The 18589-nt window shown below is 47.7% G+C and overlaps 2 protein-coding genes across 2 annotated transcripts in view; one reads left to right on the top strand and one right to left on the bottom strand.

The window, feature by feature from the left end:
• Positions 1–18589, top strand: part of ACADVL (acyl-CoA dehydrogenase very long chain) — a 187069-nt gene that overhangs the window by 85849 nt on the left and 82631 nt on the right. The window lies entirely within an intron of this gene.
• ASGR2 (asialoglycoprotein receptor 2) lies at positions 6648–17347 on the bottom strand. Its single transcript, XM_058559909.1, has 8 exons — positions 17224–17347; positions 12595–12714; positions 12340–12435; positions 11594–11665; positions 11349–11435; positions 11119–11264; positions 7046–7152; positions 6648–6804 (listed from the first exon to the last, which is right to left on the bottom strand). The coding sequence occupies exons 1-8, from the start codon at positions 17345–17347 to the stop codon at positions 6648–6650; spliced, it is 909 nt and encodes a 302-aa protein (XP_058415892.1).

The following is an 18589-nucleotide window of genomic DNA, read 5'->3' as shown; positions in this document are numbered from 1 at the left end:
TGACAGCAACCAAACGCAGGTGAGGATATGGACAAAACTGGGTCATTCATACATTGCTGGTGGGAATACAAAATGGTAAAACTATTCTGGAAAACAGTCTGGCAGTTTCTTCTAAAAGTAAACATGTAACCACTATGTGACCCAGCAACTGTACTTATGGGCATTTATCCCAGAGAAAAGAAAAATTTTGTTCACACAAAAACTTGTACATGAATGTTCATAGCAGCTTTATTTTTAATAGCCAAAAACTAGAAACAACCTAGATAGCCTTCAATGGTCCATGGTTAAACAAACTGTGGTACATCTATCCCGTGGAATACTACTCAGCAACAAAAAGAAGGAACAATTGACACGTGCAAGGACTTGAATGAATCTCCAGGGAATGATGCTGAGTGAAAAAAGCCAGTCCCACAGGGATTGGAATACTGTGTGGTTCTATTTATACAAAATTCTTGTAATTACAAAATTATAGAAATAGAGAACAGATTAGTGGTTGTCAAGGGTTAGGAACTGGATGGGGGGTGGGATGGGGGATGGAGGTGGATGGGGCTATAAGAGGGCAGCACGAGGGATCTTTGTGGTGACGGGAATGTTCTATGTCTGGATTGGATCAATGTCAATATTCTGGTCGTGATATTATACAATAGTTGTGCAAGATGTTACCATTGGGGGAAACCGAGTAAAGGTTACATGAGATCTCTCTGCGTTATTTCATACAACTGTGTGTGAGTCTCCAATTACCTAAAAATAAAATGTTTAATTTTTTCAATGGGTTTTACTTTTATTCATTCTACTAATTTTTGGAATCTTATAATATTCTATCTTTATTAATTCTCTCTTCCTGCTACATTTTGGGTGATTTTGTAGGTGATTTTTCTTAATTTTAAGTTGAATACTTGGCTTATTTATTTTTAGTCTTTAGTTTTTAGTTATAAAAACATGAGGCTGTACATTTTCCTCTGAGTCCAGCTTTAGCTGTATCCCGTAGGTTTCAATATATTTCATTTTTCTAGATAATTTTCACTTCAAATCATGGTCATATGGGAGAGTATTTCTTCATTTACAAATAGCTAAGACATTTTGGTCCTGTTTTTATTACACATATATAACTTTAACTTAACTGTACTATAATAGGGGAATGTGACCTTAAAAATCTCTCCTTTTTGGCACTTATTAAGGTCTTTCTTTGATAGATTGTTGTGGCAAAATTACTTCTGAAAGCACTGTACAAACAACTTTTGTTTTTGTGTATTATTATTATAGGAAGCTATTGGCTTCCACAAGTTGTTCCACTTCCAGAGGCGATTTTGCTTTATCTGATATTCAGTTTACAGCCATAGAATGTGCTTACGTTTACTTCCTCCTACAGTGAGTCACCCCAATAACTCAAAAGAACAGAAAATCATATTGATTGCAATTTTCATTTTATTCTTCCCTTCCTTTTATTCCATCTTGCATTAGTGGCACATTTGATACAACTGATGAGCCAATCTTGATACATTATTATTAACTAAAGTCCATAGTTCACATAGGGTTCACTCTTGGTGGTGTGCATTCTATGGGTTTTGACAAACGTATCATATAGATAGTTTCACCATCCTAAAAATCCCGTGCTTCCCCTATTCATCCATCCCTTTCTCCCACTGAGCCCCTGGCAACCACTGACCTTTTTACTGTCTCCATAGTTTTGCCTTTTCCAGAATTTCATATAATTGGAATCGTATAAAATGTAGCCTTTTTCAGATTGGCTTCTTTTTTTTGTTGGTGAGGAAGATCAGCCCTGAGCTAACATCCATGCCAATCCTTCTCTTTTTGCTGAGGAAGACCGGCCCTGAACTAACATCTATTACCAATCCTCCTCCTTTTTTTCCCCCTTTTACTCCCCAAAGCCCCAGTAGATAGTTGTATGTCATAGCTGCACATCCTTCTAGTTGCTGTATGTGGGACGCCGCCTCAGCATGGCCGGAGAAGCGGTGCGTCGGTGCGCTCCCGGATCCGGGCCTGGGCCGCCAGTAGCAGAGTGCGAGCACTTAACCGCTAAGCCACGGGGTGGGCCACCAGATTGGCTTCTTTCACTTAGACATAACTAGCACTTACTTTTAATGTAATAATTTAAAAGTTCTATTTTCAATTCAGAATATAAATCAATGGTTGAGAGAGTAAGTTTGGAGCATAAAAGACTGACATCTAAGATTCGGAGGAAAATACTAAACAACAGTGTGAGGTCACGTTGCACGTCGGACCCGAGTCTCCTGAGGTTTTCCCGAGGAACCTGGGGACACTGAACGGGGAGAAAGGCAGCGCCTGACACAGCCAGCAGATTTCGAGCAAATAGCAGCAGGATCCTCACCACGGCCCAAAAGACCAACCACCCGGCTCTCAGCTGCTTCTCTTACATCATCTCCTCCCCAGATTAAAAAAGCCTCACGAGGGCCGGCCCGTGGCTTAGCGGTTAAGTGCGCGCCCTCCGCTGCTGGCGGCCCGGGTTCAGATCCCGGGCGCGCACCGACGCACCACTTGTCCGGCCATGCTGAGGCGGCGTCCCACATACAGCAACTAGAAGGATGTGCAATTGTGACATACAACTATCTACTGGGGCTTTGGGGGAAAATAAATAAATAAATAAAATTATTTTAAAAAAAAAGCCTCGTGAGAGCCATGTAATGATTGAGAGGCCCCCTCCAGGGGACATCAGTAGTGATTTTCAGACACTGGGGGTTAAGGGGAACATCCTAAAGAAGGGGGGAAAGTTCACCTACAAAGGATCAGGTCTGGAGGAGGGTCAGACCTCTCAACAGCATGTTGAAAGCTAGAAACACAGAGTGAGGCCTATGAAACAGTGAAAGAAGGTTATTTTCAACCTAGAATTCTATATTCCCACAAATGATCAATCAATCTATCAAAAAATGTCTCTCCTCTATACACTTTTTCAGAAAGCTACTGGAGGAGATGCTTCAACAACAAAAAAAAGGAATAAGCCAAGAAAGAAGACAGGGATCCAGGGAAGAGAGGATCCAACCCAGGGGAAAGAGAAAGGATGAGTGGGAAATCCTGAGAAAACTGCTCTGCCGCAGGCTGAGAGAGCAACCTCTCTGGTGGGAGCTGAGAACAGAGACTAGTGGGCAGGGCAGGGGACGAAATACATGAGTGGACTGACCAGGAGCCGAAGGGAGCTTGATCTCCAGGGCCCTACGTGGGTCCCTTACAAGCCCTCAAGGGCCCTAGCAATGTCTTCAGATGATCGTAAGTTTTTGTAAATTATGAAAAGAAGTTATTTTAACTACAATCAGCTAAGATGACCCCTCTCACTTTCCACTCCAACTCCCCCCCTTCACACTCCCCTTGGTGTCAGGTGGCTTTTCTCATCCGACTAAGAAGTTAGGTTGGAAATAGGTTTGGCTTGAGTCCAGAGGGACACGGATGTGTGGTTTGCAGTCACATCGTGGATCCATGTGGTTGGCCCACCAGCACGGGAATGGCTCTCAGGTGCTTCTGTCACTCGCCATGCAGACTCACTTGGGAGGTGACGTGAAGGTGGGATGTGAGCACCCTGAAGCACTTGACATCAGTAACAGAGAAGAGACATGCAAGAGGAGACGCTCCACTATCTTTCTCTTCTCTCTACGGAAAGTCACTTTACAACCTTTTTGTCACATGCAGAAGTCAAGAATGAGTATGCAGCAAAAAAGTATCGGGAAAATGGATTTTAGATTTTAATAATCTTCCAAATCTTCTTGTGGAAGATTATTAAAAATATACCATTTTTCTGGATTTTGTGATGTTTATGGTAGCTTTCAGTTTTTTAATTTATGTTTTTTTTCTAATTTAAATATTACCTTTTATGTTTAATTTTGTATTCATAGTTCTGCATTTTTTCCTAAGTAGGGCTCGCCAAAATTATGTACACTTCAGGCCCCATAAAACTTGGATTCACCTCTGTGGCTCTAGGAAAAAAGGACAACTGAAATACTGGTTATATGACCAGTTTGCATGCACAGAAAATTATGTTGTCAGGCTTTCTTACAGTTAAGGAAGATTTTGCAATAGGTTCAAAGAATATGAAGCAAATTTTTTTTTTGTTGTGTGTGAGGAAGATCAGCCCTGAGCTAACATCCGATGCCAATCCTCCTCTTTCTGCTGAGGAAGACTGGCCCTGGGCTAACATCTGTGCCCATCTTCCTCTACTTTATATGGGACGCCGCCACAGCATGGTTTCACAAGCAGTGCGTCGGTGCGCGCCCGGGATCCGAACCTGTGAACCCCGGGCCGCAGAAGCTGAGCACCAGAACTTAACCACTATACCACCGGGCCAGCCCCTGAAGCAAATTTTTAAATGAAACAATTATTAACTTCAGAAGAAACAAAAGTTGTGCAAGAAAGGAAAAGTAATCACATTATGCTACTTGGCTCAGTGGTTAACAATGTTGACACAGCCTTAACTGATACAGATTCCGAGCTAGGATTTAAATAAAAATTGCGGTAGACTAAATGGGAAGATTGTACCCATCTACATGATAAAGAGTGACTGAATAATGTCAACAGTTGATAAATCAAGAAATATTTGTTTATGTGTATTATTTAGAACTTCAGATGTCAATAATGGAAGAAACGGCTAAAATACCGAAAGCAGTTTCTCTGAACAGCAGGAGGGGCTGCTTCTTAGCCCTTTAAGACTTTAAATTGCATGTATTAATACATTCATAATTTTTTTTATTTAATGCCAATCATATACATTTTGTAGGAGAAATCCTAGAAAATTTTCCAACTAAAAATTGGAAAGTCTTGACCTAGCACAAGCTTAGAAGCACAAATGGCTTGAAATATCATATGTGAAAACAAACATAAATGGCCATTACTTGCCCACCACAGAGAAGGAATAAATAAGATATGACACATACGTACTTGGAATTCTCTACCCCTGCTAGATTCAATGAGGTAAAACCTGTCGGGGAAGAGCATAGAGTGGATCAATGTCCGCAAGACACTGTAAAGTGACAAAAGCAAGGTCCATCATGATACGTCGTGTTGCATATATGCACGTCTGCAGGAAACATCCTGACAGGAAACCTGTAATGGTTAATTTCACGTGTCAGCTTGACTGGGTCACAGGGCACCCAGATATTTGGTCAAACATTATGCTGGGTGTGTCTGTGAGGGTGTTTTTGGATGAGATGACCATTTGAATTGGTAAAGCAGATTGTCCTCCCTGATGTGGGTGGGCCTCATCCAATCAGTTGAAGCCCTGCGTAGAACAAGAAGGCTAAACTTCCAGTGAGTAAGAGAGTTCTTCCTGTCTGACCCCTTTCAAACCGGGACATCGGCTTTTTTCCTGCTTTTGGACTTGAACAGAAACACCGGCTCTTCCTGGGTCTTGAGCCTGCCACCCTCGCATGGAACTATACCATCGGTTCTCTCGGTTCTCAGGCCTTTGGACTCAGACTGGAACTTGCACCATGGGCTCTCCTGTGTCTCCAGCCTGCCTACTCACCTGCAGGACTTGGGACTTGTCAGCCTCCATCATCACATGAGCCAATTCCCTGTAATAAATCTCTTTCTATAGATAGATAGATGATAGATAGATAGATAATTGATAGATAGATAGATAGATGATAGATAGATGACAGATACATTAGACAGATAGATAGATTAGATAGATAGACAGATAGATAGATAGATTAGATAGATAGATAGATAGATAGATAGATAGATAGATAGATATACATACACATTCTATTGGTTCTGTTTCTTTGTAAAACTATGAGTAATATAAAATCCATGAAATTGTTAACTTTGGGGAGAAGTGGGTGGGGCGAGGGAAGGACACTCCCTGTGTGCATGGGATGTGTGTGTATTTGAAATATTTTTTACCAATAATATATTTTACTTTTATAATAAAAATAAAACAAAAAATCTAGTTGCTTAAAGACCCTTTTAAGGTCGGTTTCAGAATGACCTGGAAGGTGAAGTTTACCCATTGTGGAAATTGTTGGTGACGCCATGTGCTGGAGATATGTCTAGATCTGTTTGGGATCAAAAAGAGACAGCCACGCTGGAAATCCTCTTTCTCTTGGCAAACCTTTTCCACTGGCCTCTGCCATCCCAGTCCACAGTTCCCAAGCTGAGAGCGGAGCAGGATGCTCCCTGAAACCTCTTCAGGAGGACATCCCAACTGCAGGGAAAGCGGCTTCCTTCAGGAACCCCTCGGGGTGTCACAGACCCTCCAGCCCAGCCCAGCCAGCTCCTTCCCTCCAACCCCCAGTGCCTGCCACTGACCTGCGTCCCTCTGGACGGGGTGTCAAGGAGCAGCTGGCTAGGACTTCAACTTTCTCTCTTCCACACCCCCTCCCCTCCCTCTTCTTTGCACCCTACATTTCCCAGTTCCAAATAACCAGTCCACGCAGAGTTTCACATATTTGTTTCTTCTTTCCTACTCCATCGTGGAGGCTGAAAATTCTAATAATTACAGTGACTTGTATAAGGAGGCAGGACCTCAGTCTCCCCAGGGTCTGAGATTCTTAAACCACCTTCTTCTGTCTTTCCTCCACCCCTCCCCATGGCTCTGACTCTATTCTTCCTTTCTTCAAAATCCCCAATAGAGAGGCTAGGGGCAGGGAGGGGGGCTTAGAGGTCTGCAGAGCTCAGGGCTCCTAGGTGGTGAGGTTCCGCTTCATCTCACACCCCCAGCGATGCACCTGCTGGCAGAAGTCATCGTTCCAGTGGCCATCAGGATGAATTTCAACACAGTCTTCACCTCCTCCCTGTTCGTGCCCTTGCCAGTTATCTGGCTGAGTGACAGCCCAGTTCCTAGGAAGGCAGGACAAAGCTCCAGCTCTGGCCTCCCCCCAAACCAGCAACTCTCATCCCCACCTCAGAAAAGCACAGCCTTGGAGGGGTTCAGGGAGCAGAAGCTGTAGCCTTGGAGTTTGGGAGTCTGGGGGATAAGGGTTGGGGAATTTGGTCCCTGAGGGACAGGTGGGAGTGTACTGGGGCAAAAGACCATGTGGCCATCCCCAGGCCAAACTAACGGGGCAGGGGGAGCACTTACTTGTAGCTACTCTTATAGTCTGTGCCATCCACCCATCTCCAGGGGCCTTCACTGTCGGTGAGACCTATCCAGATACGAAACGGGCTCGTGTGCTGTACAATGAATTTCTGGAAAACAGGCAGGAGGAAAGTTTCTAGTCCTTGTACCTCCATCCAGGCATTAGCTACGCTTCCGTCAGCCTTCCCCAGCCTGATCTGCCCCCAGGCGGACCCATCAGCCCCCAACTCAACTAGTTTCTTGCTTTTTCTTCTGTAAAGGTACGGGGCTAGACCTCATACTAAGTGCTTTACAAGGATTACCTTATTTAGTTCTCATAAAGCCCTTTAAATTGGGTGCCCGAATGATCCACACTTTACACGTGAAGTTAAGGAACTTACGGTAGTTGGTAAAGCCCAGAAAGTTAACCCAGTGCCTGAGTTTGTGAACGCTGCCCCTGACCTGGCCTCCCACTTTATTCCCAACTCATGGTCGCTGTCCCGACTCTAGTCCTCTCCCTGTCTTTGCCCAAAACCTCAAACTCTCAGAATCCTGACTCTCGCCCCTGCCCCTGGTGCCCCCATGACCCCAGCAGCCATTAAGGATCTCGGTTTTACTCGCCTCTCAGGTACATCTGCCCCACTCCTGCTTTATGTGTAGTCGTCACTTCTGGAGGTTTGCCAGGCCCTGGAGCTTCCAAGCTTGGACCCACTGCCCAGAGTGTCATTATGACTTGGCTACATGAGGTCTGGCAGTCCGTACTGAGAAGAGAGGCTGCCCTCGGTGTGAGGGCCAGCCCAGTCACTCAGCTGGCAGGGGCTGGGGTGAAAGTGGTCTCTGAGATAGCGCCACAGGACTCATGCACACCCCCTAGGACAATACCCTCAAGTGGCTTTCTCTTAGGGATATGGCTCTTCCCGGGGACTTAAGCCCCACGGTTTGGGAGGGTAGCAGGGGGAGGGGGAGGAGGAAGCAGAGGAATGGGCTGACCAGCGTGCAAACCTAGCAGTTCCCTTTGACAGCACGGGAAGGGTCTCCAAGCGCGTGTGGAGGAAAATTTCCTAATCCGTCTCTCACTTCTTAGAGACACAACTAAGCTTGCAGTTAGTCGCCTCGTCTGAGGGCAGATACTACAGCATCCTTGACTTCTAGAATCCTGATAATAAGACAAAGTCCTGTGCTTGAAGGGGCAGCCCTCAGAGGCTGGTAGGGCTGCTCCCCAAATTCAGAGGAGTCAACGGAGCCTGAAAACAAGATATTGTATTTGCTGCTGCCTGCTACCCCAGTCCTCTCTTCCCATCACCACAAGAAGCTGAATAACTGAACAAAGAATACAAATCATCAATATCCAGGCCTCTATGTTGAAGACTGAGGGGAGGAATCAAGTAGTGCCAGGTGATAAGAGAAGATGGTCCAGGAGAATTCCTCTCCCCTTTTCATGGGTAAATAACAGGCAAGAAAGAATTGCCCCCATTCACAAAAGTAGCAGAGGGGGAATATTATCATGGAACTTATGCAAAAATAGTGAGAATGAAGAGGAAGAGGAGGAGGAAGAAAGAACTGTGATATCAAAAAGAGAGGTGAAAAGCATACTTTGAAAAGAAGGCATGCTCCAGAACATAAGGGGATGTTGCGCAATGACTTCTTTACAGCCTCAAAAAAATTAAAGAGGAGCAGAATGACATAAAATATCCAAGAAGATGTCAAAGAAGAAAGATAACACAATGATAAGTAAAGAAATTGAAGAGAAAAATTTGAGCCAAATAAAAAAAAAACCCAGCAACTCAGCAGAAAACCAAGTCTGAGATATGAAAGATGGGCCTGAGGAAAGGACCCAGAATGCAGAGGAAAGGAGAGAAAGATCGAAGTAAATAGCAACAAGATGACGGCTGTGTGGGGCAGAAAATGGAGATATTTTTGGAAGACGAGCTCCAGAGGAAAAGAGAACAAATGGACAAGAAAAAAAATTCAAACATATGACTTAAGAAAATCTTCTAAAATGTTAGAAAACCTGATTTTATGCATTAAAAGGACTCTCCTGGCCTCAGAGCAAAAATATAGAAAGAATGAGCAACACCGAGATATATCTGAATGAGGTTAATGAAATTCAAAGATAGAAAAGATTCCAACTATTTGGGCAAAACACTTGAGTCTAGGAGAGAAAAACAGGAGGCATTATAAACTTCAAAGTTGCTGAAAGACTAGATCTTAATTGTTCTCGACACAAAAAAGAAATGATAATCATGTGACATGATAAAGGTTTTAGCTAACACTACTGCAGCAATCATATTGTAATATATCAATGTATCAAACCAACACGTCATGCACCTTAAACTTACACGATGCTATATGTCAATTAGATCTCAATTTTAAAAAGTAGAAGAATGAAGCATGTGAAGAAGAATAAGTGTGCTGGTTTACTCATCTTTCATGTGGAAGGTTATATAAACTCTTATTTTTTGAAGCCAATAAGTTTTAGCCCATCATTTAAAGCTATGAAAGTAATCACTAGTATAAATAAATATATGCTACATCTAGTCCAAAATACCACAGAGGAGAAAACAAAAAGTATACATCTCACAGAGCAAATGTGAGAAAACAAAAGAAGCACATAAAACAGGAAAAAATACAGGATTAAAATTAAAGATATTTAAAAATAAATGTAAATGAGATACATTCACCTATTAAAATAAAAAAGACTCATTCAATTTTTAAAAATCAAAAACAAAATTTATACACAACCTATAGAAGAAATACCTTAGGCTTGGCTGCCCAGTAGCATCACTTGCGGGAACTTTTAAAAATCTCAATGCCCAGGATGAATCCAAGATTAATTAAATCAGAATCTTTGAGTGTGAGATCAGGTGTCAATATTTTTTAAACTCCTCAAGAGCTTACAAGATACAGCCAAGGCTGAGAATCACTACTCTAAAACGGAGACTCAAAAAGGTTGGAAATGAAGGGATGGACAGAGATTAAGCAAATGCAAGTGAAAAGAAATCAAGGACCATTCTATAAAGATGAATTCAAGGCAAAAATCACTGAACGGGACACTGACGTTCACTTCATAAGGCTGAAAGTACAATCAGATCCACCTTGAAGTTGTAGCCGTCATGACTTTGCTGTGGGGCAAATCATAGAGCGCTGAAATCTTAGGTTGACCCACGTGAAACTGACATTTTTATAGGTCAATATTAATTGAATATTGACAATTTCAACCTTATCAACAAAGCAAAACATGTTTGTAATCATTCCACCATGTAAATATATATATTCGATATATTATTAAATAAATTATATATAAATATATATATTAAATATATTATATAAATATATATGTATTCGATAAATATGTTCTGGCGTCACGTAGTAGTTGAAAACACTGGCTAAGGAGGCAGAGTGGCTCTGAACTCTGGCTCCATCCTTACTCACTGGCTATGCGGTAAGTTACTTAACCTCTCTGTTCCTTAGTTCCCCATCTCTCCCTCCCTCAAAGTGTGCCTACCCCACAGCGTTGTGAGGATTAAAGAAGTGAATATATGAAAGTGCCTGGCACAGAGTAAGGACTCAGCAAATGTTATGTTAATATCCTCCTTTTCCAAAAAACGCCCCACCTGACTTCGGGGTTCGGGGTTGTGGTCTGGTGGCAGCAGTGGGCGGGGGGACCTGGGGCACTTTGGAGAGACACAGTAACCCATGGCAGGCTTGTCACCGGGAATCCTGCCCACTCTGCTCCTTTCACCCAAGTGACCACCACATTGCAGCACACAGCAAGTGGGGACTCAGTGCCTCCACTGTCTTCTCCACCCAAGTGGTGGCCCTGATCATCCTGTATCAAATTCTGTCTCCTGACCTGCTTCTCATCACCTGGTCACCTGGTCACCTGGCTCCTGCCCCTTTACCCGAGCTCCTGGCTATAATCTCCCACCTCTTAGAATCAACGGCTGCTCCACTATGAACATCCCAGAGCTCTTCAAGACTTCTGCTTCTGGACTCTTCCTTAGATTAAAAAATAATAATAAAGCAAGCCTGATCCAGCCTCCCAGAGTTTGCCTTCCCGAGGTTTCCTCCTGCCTTTGGGAAGGGTATGGGCTCACCTGCTCGTCTCTGGAGTTGATGACCACCAGGTGGGCGTTCTCCAGCTGGCAGTACTTCTCAGCCTCGGGCCATGTCTTCCCAGAGCGAGAGAACCAGTAGCAGCTGCCTTCATGTTCCATCCAGTTAACGGGGCAGCATTCCGTGCCTGAGGGGATTGGGGGGCAGAGGGAGATGAGATCTAGCCAGAGGGCACAGGCGCAGAGGGACTGAAGGCTCCCTCTGTCCCTACCGTTGCTCTGGAGGGATGCCAGCTGACAAGTCAGGATGCGCAGATCCACTGGGAAGTGCTTCAGATGAAGGAGCAAGGTGTCATGGTCTAGGGGGACAGAGTGACAGACAATGGTGTGGGCAGGGTGAGTGTCCTACCTACTAGGACCCCACATGGGGCTCCAGCCTTTGGCTGGGGAAACAAAACACACAACACACCACACACATACACACTCACACACACACACTCAAGGGAGGGTCTCTGACCTGCTTTCAGGTTCTGCTGCTGTTTTTCCAGCTTGGCTTCCAGAGATGTCAGCTTGTCACCAGCACTGCCTCCTGAAAAAGAGGAAAGCTAACCCATTTTCCCTCTGTTCCGCTCCTTAATATCCCTGCATCCTCATGTCGCTGGGGCACCAGTCCAGGCCACCATCACCTTGACCTGGAACATTGCACCCTTGCCCCCAGCCTCCCTGACTCTGCCCAGTCTCCCTACACTGCCACAGTGGCTTTCTGAAGCACAAACCTTCTCCTGCTTAAATCCCTTCAGTAGGTCCCTACTTCCTCAGAACAAAGGCTCACTTCATTAGCACGGCTTGCCTGCGTGGCCTGGCCCCTACCCACCCCTCCGGCCCACCCTCACCACCTAGCAGGAGCTTCCTGCCGTGCTGGAAGTGTTTACAATCCCCAAATGTGCAGTGGTCTTCCTCACCCCCGGCCTTCGCAGATTCTGTTCTCTCTACCTGGCACTAACCCCCATCGTCTTCACCTGCCTAACACCCATTCATCCTTCAGGTCCCTCAGCTCAGGGATCAGCGTCCCTGGAAGCTTTGCCCAGCTTCTCGGGCTGGGTTATCTGCCCCAGTCTGTGCCCTCACAGCACCCCAAACACACCCTACTGCAGACCCAGCACTGGGTGCCCAGCACGGAGCCCAGCAAACCCCTGCTGATAAAGAGGGGCCTCCACCGCCCAACCTCCCCCAGCCCCTCCCCTCAGGGCAGCACCCACTCACCGTGGGAGCTGAGAGCCCGGATCTCCACCAGGGTGCTCGAGGAGAAATTGCTGAAAGTTTCTTTTAGGGTCCACAGCTCCACTTGCAGCTGTGTTCCTGGTTAGGACACAGTGGGGACAGAACTAAGAGGAAGGGCTGTGTCCCATATGACAGCCCCCGTCACTGTCCATGTGACTGTCCCCTCACTGCCCCCAGCACTGCCCCTATGTCCTCCTCCATCCCTGCCGCACACCTGCTGGCCCCTGCGACACTCACTTTGGGACCCAATCACACAGATGGCCACCAGCAGCAAGACATTGACGCCCAGGACGAGCAGACTGAGGCGGAGCTCGGAGCAGAGACGCTGCAGCAGCAGGGGCTGCGGATGGGGTGTTCCTGCAAGAGAAGGGGTGTCAGGCCCAGGGCGTCAGGGGCAGGGGAGCTAGAGAGCAAAGGTAAGGGGGGCATCCAGGGGAACAGACGTCTGCGGGGGAGAGGGGAGGGGGGCGTTGGAGGAAACAGGAGGCTTTGACCCCAGTGTTCAGGCATTGCACACACGCTCATTTGCACACTCTCACCTGCATGAACACGTGCAAATATGCACACACACTTATACAGGTGCGTACAACACACATGCACATGGCACACCGTATCACATCGTCCATGTGCAGAGCCCTGATCTTGGACCTGGGCGACAGGGAGACACAGAAGGGGCGGAGGACAGACCTGGCCTTATTAGGCACACATCCTAAGAAAGGAGATGGATGAGTGGCTTCCCCCTCCTGCCCAACCACAGGAGAGGGCTCCCGTCACCTCTGGCCTTCTCAGTCTCAGCTCTTCTAAGTCCTTTGTGCCCTCAGACCCGGATCCCTAGAGGCCGGGCCCTGTGTTCTTCCCAAAACCCCAGCCCAGGCCCCTCAGACAAGGCCAAAACTGGAACAACTGCCCCGTGACCCCAAATTCCACTGCAATCCTTAAGTCCAGGTCATTCCACCACAGACCACTCCCCAAGGGCTGCCCTCCAAGCCCCGTCCTCTCTCCTCATGTCGCACTCTCAGGGCCTCCTCTCCCACTTCCTCTGCCTCGCCCCCCAGAAACCCTTGTTCTGCTGTAAACTCCCTCCCCTTAGCCAGCAGTCATCTCACAGAAACCTCTCCCTCCCCTCGATCAAGATGAACTCTGACCACACACACACTCACACGCTCATTTTTCATTTTACTCTTACAAACACACACACTCATTAACACACATATTAACACGCACATTCTCTCATACACACTCTCTCACATACTGGAGCACACAAGCACACACCTCACACATATATACACACGACACACACGCACACCCACGTCTTCACACACACACAGCTGGCCTCGCCCCGCCTGCCGGCTCTCCAGGCCTGGAGCACTGGCTCTCCTCCCAGCGCTGAGCTCCTGCTTTCTTCCCACCTTCTCAGCCTCAGACCCTGACCGCCCCTCTCTCCTCGTTGCTGTCACACCCAGGCAGCCCCACGGCCTGGGAGGCTCAGTCAGGGGCCCAAGACCTTCCTCCCAGTTCATCTCCTGCCACTATGCTGAGCTGCACACTGTCCCTGTGAGTGACCACCCAGAACTCTTGACCTCCTCACACCAATGACTATCACCTTCCTCCACGTCAGGATCTCACCTTGACCCCAAGAGGCCATGTCTCCGACACATCCACTGCCCACCCCCCTCTCAGCACAGCCTACCCCTTGCCTCTCTCTCTCCCCCACACATCTTCCCTGATCCCCTGCATTTCTCTCCATCCAGAAGCTCTCCCTAATGGCGTTGGTGAGCATAGCTGCCTTCCGGAAACTCTCCTTGACCACAGTCTTCCCCACCCACCTGGGACTCCATGGCCGAGTGGCTCTCTCCAGTACTGTCCACTCAGCAGGCCCTTGTCCTGTTTCCCAACCTGACCTATGACCTATAAATCCCCAACTCTGGGTCAGCAATCTGTCTCTGCACCTCTACCCTGAAACCAGACCGCCCACGGCTGAATCCAACTATGCCACCAACTAGCTCTGAGATCGTGGACAAGTCACTCAGCCTCTCGGTGCCTCAGTTTTCTCATGTCCACTCGCACAGGGAATCTAGAATAGTCACACTCATAGAAGTAGAGAGAACGGTGGTTGCTAGGGGCTGAGGAGGGGAAATGGGGAGTTGCTATTCAATGGGTATAAAGTTTCAGTTATGCGAGATGAATAAGTTCTAGAGATCTGCTGTACAACATTGCACCTATAGTTAACAATGCAGTATTGTGCATTAAAAAACTTGTTAAGAGGGCAGATCCCATATTAAGCATTCTTACCACAATAAGAAAAAAATAGGGATAAGGATAGAAGTAATCTATGCAGAAATAGAAGTATAATGATGTACACCTTAAATTTATATAATGTTGTAAACCAATGCTACTGCAATAAGAAGAAAAAAAAAATAGTACCATCTGATTGGGTTGTTCTGAGAATGAAATGAGTTAAAACATGTAAAGTGCTGCTTAGGCAAGTTTGAAAGTAAAAGAAAGGGTCTGCGCACGATGGAATAATAGGAACGAGATTTATCCGCCTCCCAGAGACAACCACAACAAAAAACAGGTAACTCTAAGAAAAGAGAAAGAACCGTTTTCAAGACACCAAACATCAGGCAACCAAGGGCAGTGATCTCTGAGAGACAGGAAACAAATGAGATGATCCGCACGATCGCCCCAGCCTAGTGCTGGGAGAAAGTTTCCAGGCCACAGGGCAGGGAGGAGAAGTCCAAGCAGAATCCAGCAGACTCCCTGGGTTGAGGAGATGGAGCTGCGAGTCTGAGGAGACCAAGGTAGTTAGACTTCACAGGACAGAGAAGCAGAGGAGAGGGTTGCACACAGAATCCCTGAGATCAGCAAAGCTTCCCTCAAGCCATCAGCTGAGTACTGATCAGCACAGGCGTGTAAGGAAAACTACCCAAGGCAAGGAGAAAACCAATCGGACAGGATTAGGGAACAGTGCCTGGCACTCACACCCGGCCAGGAACAGTGCCTATTCCCAGGGCAGACTGGAAAACTCATAACCCACAGGCCAGAGGGGAGAGGACCCCAGAGGTTCTTGCCTCCGTGGTGCTCCAGACCCACCTAACAAATCATAAAAGTATGACCGAAAAGGATCAAATTGACTCCAAGTGATTTGTCCCAGAACAAGGCTCAAGAATATTTAGAGGAATACAAATATATCCAGCACCCAACCAGGTAAAATGCACAATGTCTGGCAACCAGTCAAAGATTTCCAGGCACAGAAAGAAGCAGGAAAACACAGCTCACAATGAGGAGATTAATAAATCTATCCAAACTGAGCCAGAACCGACACAGATGTGAGAATTAGCAAACAAGGACATTAAAACAGATATTATAACCGTATTCCATATGTTCAAAAAATTAAGTAGATTATCAAGGAAGATATTTAAATGTCCCAAATTGAACTTCTAGAGATAAAAACTACAGTGTCTGAAATGAAAAATACACTGGGTAGAATTAATGGAAGATTACACATGCCTAAGAAAAGATTAGTGCACTTAGAGACATGGCAATAACAACCATGTAAATAGAAATGCCAAGAGGAAAAAGAATCCAAAAATAAAAAAATAGAAAGAGCATCAATGAGCTGTGGGACGCTAATATGCGCATAATTGGAGTCCTTGGAGGAAAGGGGGTGGGCAGCATAAAAAATATAGAAGGAAACGATGGCCAAAACGTTTTGAGATTTGCTGAAAACTGTAGCTGTATGAAGTGCGAGGCACAGTGGAAGGCGGCCCCTGGTAGCAGATGACGGGTGTCGACTCACATGAAGGCAGCGGAGGCTGCTGGAGAGAAATGCACTGCCGGGTGCCCCGCCTCAGACCTGCCCTGCCATGTTGTCCTCAGCCCTTCTGGGTGAGCTCCCTCTCCCGTGAAATCAAAAACCTCTGCACTCTCTCCAAGCCTCTGGCTTAAACTCTGAATCCTCTCGCCCTCAGAAGATTCAACAATATCCAAAGTCGTTTTTGAGTCTCTTTAGTACCAGGCATCACGCGCGCAATGAGGATGCAGAGGGAGTGATGTGGGTCTGGCCTCTGCCCCATGCAGCCTACTGCCTGCCAGCCCACTACCCCGAGAAAGGAGACACCGTAGGTGGGAATGCCTGTTCCTCCTGCGGCTCCTGCCCTGCCCAGCTCCCACCCTCACCTGCAACAGCACCAGCCCTCCCTCCGTCTGCCAGCCTCAGGAATGAGGGGTCCCTCCTCCCAGCCCAGGCTAACCAATGCGCCTTCCTGAGCTCCGAGCCCCAACCCCTCCTGTTCCACAGAGCCTCGCTCCATCACCAGCATCCACACACCTGTCACCCACCCCCCAACCCCTGGCTCCTGCCCTTCAGCCTGGAACCACTCAGCTCTCTCTCACCTTAAAACCTTTTCCCAGACACTGGGGCCTTTGGTCAAGATGTGCTAGAGAAGGATCCAGGCAGGTGGGTTGTGAGGAGCAGGAATCTTCCAGGATCCCTCTGTCCCCAGTCCCCCACCCATCCATCTCCATGCCCCCCACACGCACACATACACGATCTCCTGGCTAAATGTGCTTTCCTTGCACACACACGTGCACACACACAGCACACACTGCTCAGGTCAGAAGGAAGAAGGGAGGAAGTGGTCCCCAGCTTCCAGTTATCCCCTCACCTCTGGGCACACACCCTTTCCTGCGGTCCTGGGGGTGGAGAGGAAGGTGAGGTCAGGGGGCAAGCAGAAGTGTTGGGCACCTCATACCTAGAGGGGCCCCGCCCCTGGTCATGGAGTGAATGTGACAGACCTCAGAGAGACAGAGAGTGATCAGGAGCTAGAAAGAGGTGGGACCAAGCCCCAGAGACTGGACACTTGCCTTTCCAGAATGGATCTTCTCTCCTGGAATGGTGCCTCCAAGAGCCTGGCCCCTCACCTCTACCGAGCTGGTGGTCATTTTCCTCAGAGTCCAGCTGCTGGATGTCTTGAAAGTCCTTTGCCATGCTGGGTCCAGGGCTGGAGCTGGACCTGGAGTTGGGTCGAGGCTGCTCTTGGGGCTGAGGCTGAGCGCTGATGCTTGTGCTCAGATGCCAATTCAGGTTGAGGCTGAGGATGGGGTGGAATGTAGGGTCTGAGTAGGTTGAGGCGATGGCTTGGGTTGGGTCTGAGATTGGCGGTGAGTTTGGGGCTGAAACACAGCTGGATCCCATCGCGTCTCAGGAGATTGCTTAGACCTTGACATGGCCAGGAGCCTTCCCTCCACACTCTTCTGGACCAAACCACCCCGCATCTTCCCATCCGGCCCCCACTGTCCCTGAACTAGGGTCTCCTTAATCCCAAACATCCCCAATTCCACCTGCCACCCCAACCTTGGTTACCTGTTGGAGGTATGGAGAGCTGACTGCTGGGTCCCTCAGGCGGCCCAGGCCCCAGGGCAAAGGAGGGGCTGGAGCCAGGAGAAGTGCGGCAGGTGGTACTAGATGAGAAGAGGAGAGGCAGAGTTGGAGCTAGTCCTGGCGAGGGCCCTAAGCCCGTGTGTCTGAGTGTCCAAGTGGTTCTAACCTGGCGTCTCCTGCCCCCGGGACTTTGGACAGTAAATAGAAGAGGAAGCAGAGCTGGAACTCAGGCAAAGCATAGTGGGGGCGGGGGACAGGACTGCCTCTGTTCTTCCCAAAGAGGGTGTCTTGGTCTGTGCCCTCCCTCCCCACATGCTGGTCATCTCACTCATCGCACAGTTTGAGAGGGGGGCCAGGCCAGGCGGGGCCGGGGTACAGTTCACTGTTTCCCCTCTGCCCCTCCTCCTTTCACTTCCTGCCTCTACATTTCCCAGAATTGTTGGTGTCTCCAAATATCCCTGACTAGGATCAGAGGGGCCGGTTCTTTGCTCTTGCCCAATCTGGCGTCTGAGCCTAGGCCCCAACATCCTGCGGGCTCAGCCGCCAGGCTCCCCAGCTCTGGGCCAACTCGCTCCACTCTCCTGGGGAGTAAAGTCCCTCAAGAACTGGAAGCACAGGGGGAGGAGGGAAGAGCACTGCAGAAGGCAGCCCTCCTCGGGCAGAAGGAATTCAACCTCGATAAGCCCCTTCCAGGGCCCTGGCAACACAAACCTTTGTCCTCGTGACCAGGCACCGCTCCCCATGCTCTACAGACATTTTCTCGTGTAACCCCCACAACACAACACACAAGGACGCGGGTCCTTTTGTTGTTCCCACGTCACAGGGGAGGAAACAGAACCTCAGGGAGAT

This window comes from Diceros bicornis, chromosome 18 (assembly GCF_020826845.1).
Source record: "Diceros bicornis minor isolate mBicDic1 chromosome 18, mDicBic1.mat.cur, whole genome shotgun sequence".
In the NCBI taxonomy this organism is placed as follows: domain Eukaryota; kingdom Metazoa; phylum Chordata; class Mammalia; order Perissodactyla; family Rhinocerotidae; genus Diceros; species Diceros bicornis.
Note: the sequence above shows the minus strand (reverse complement) of the source record. Positions and strands in the feature narration are given on the sequence as shown.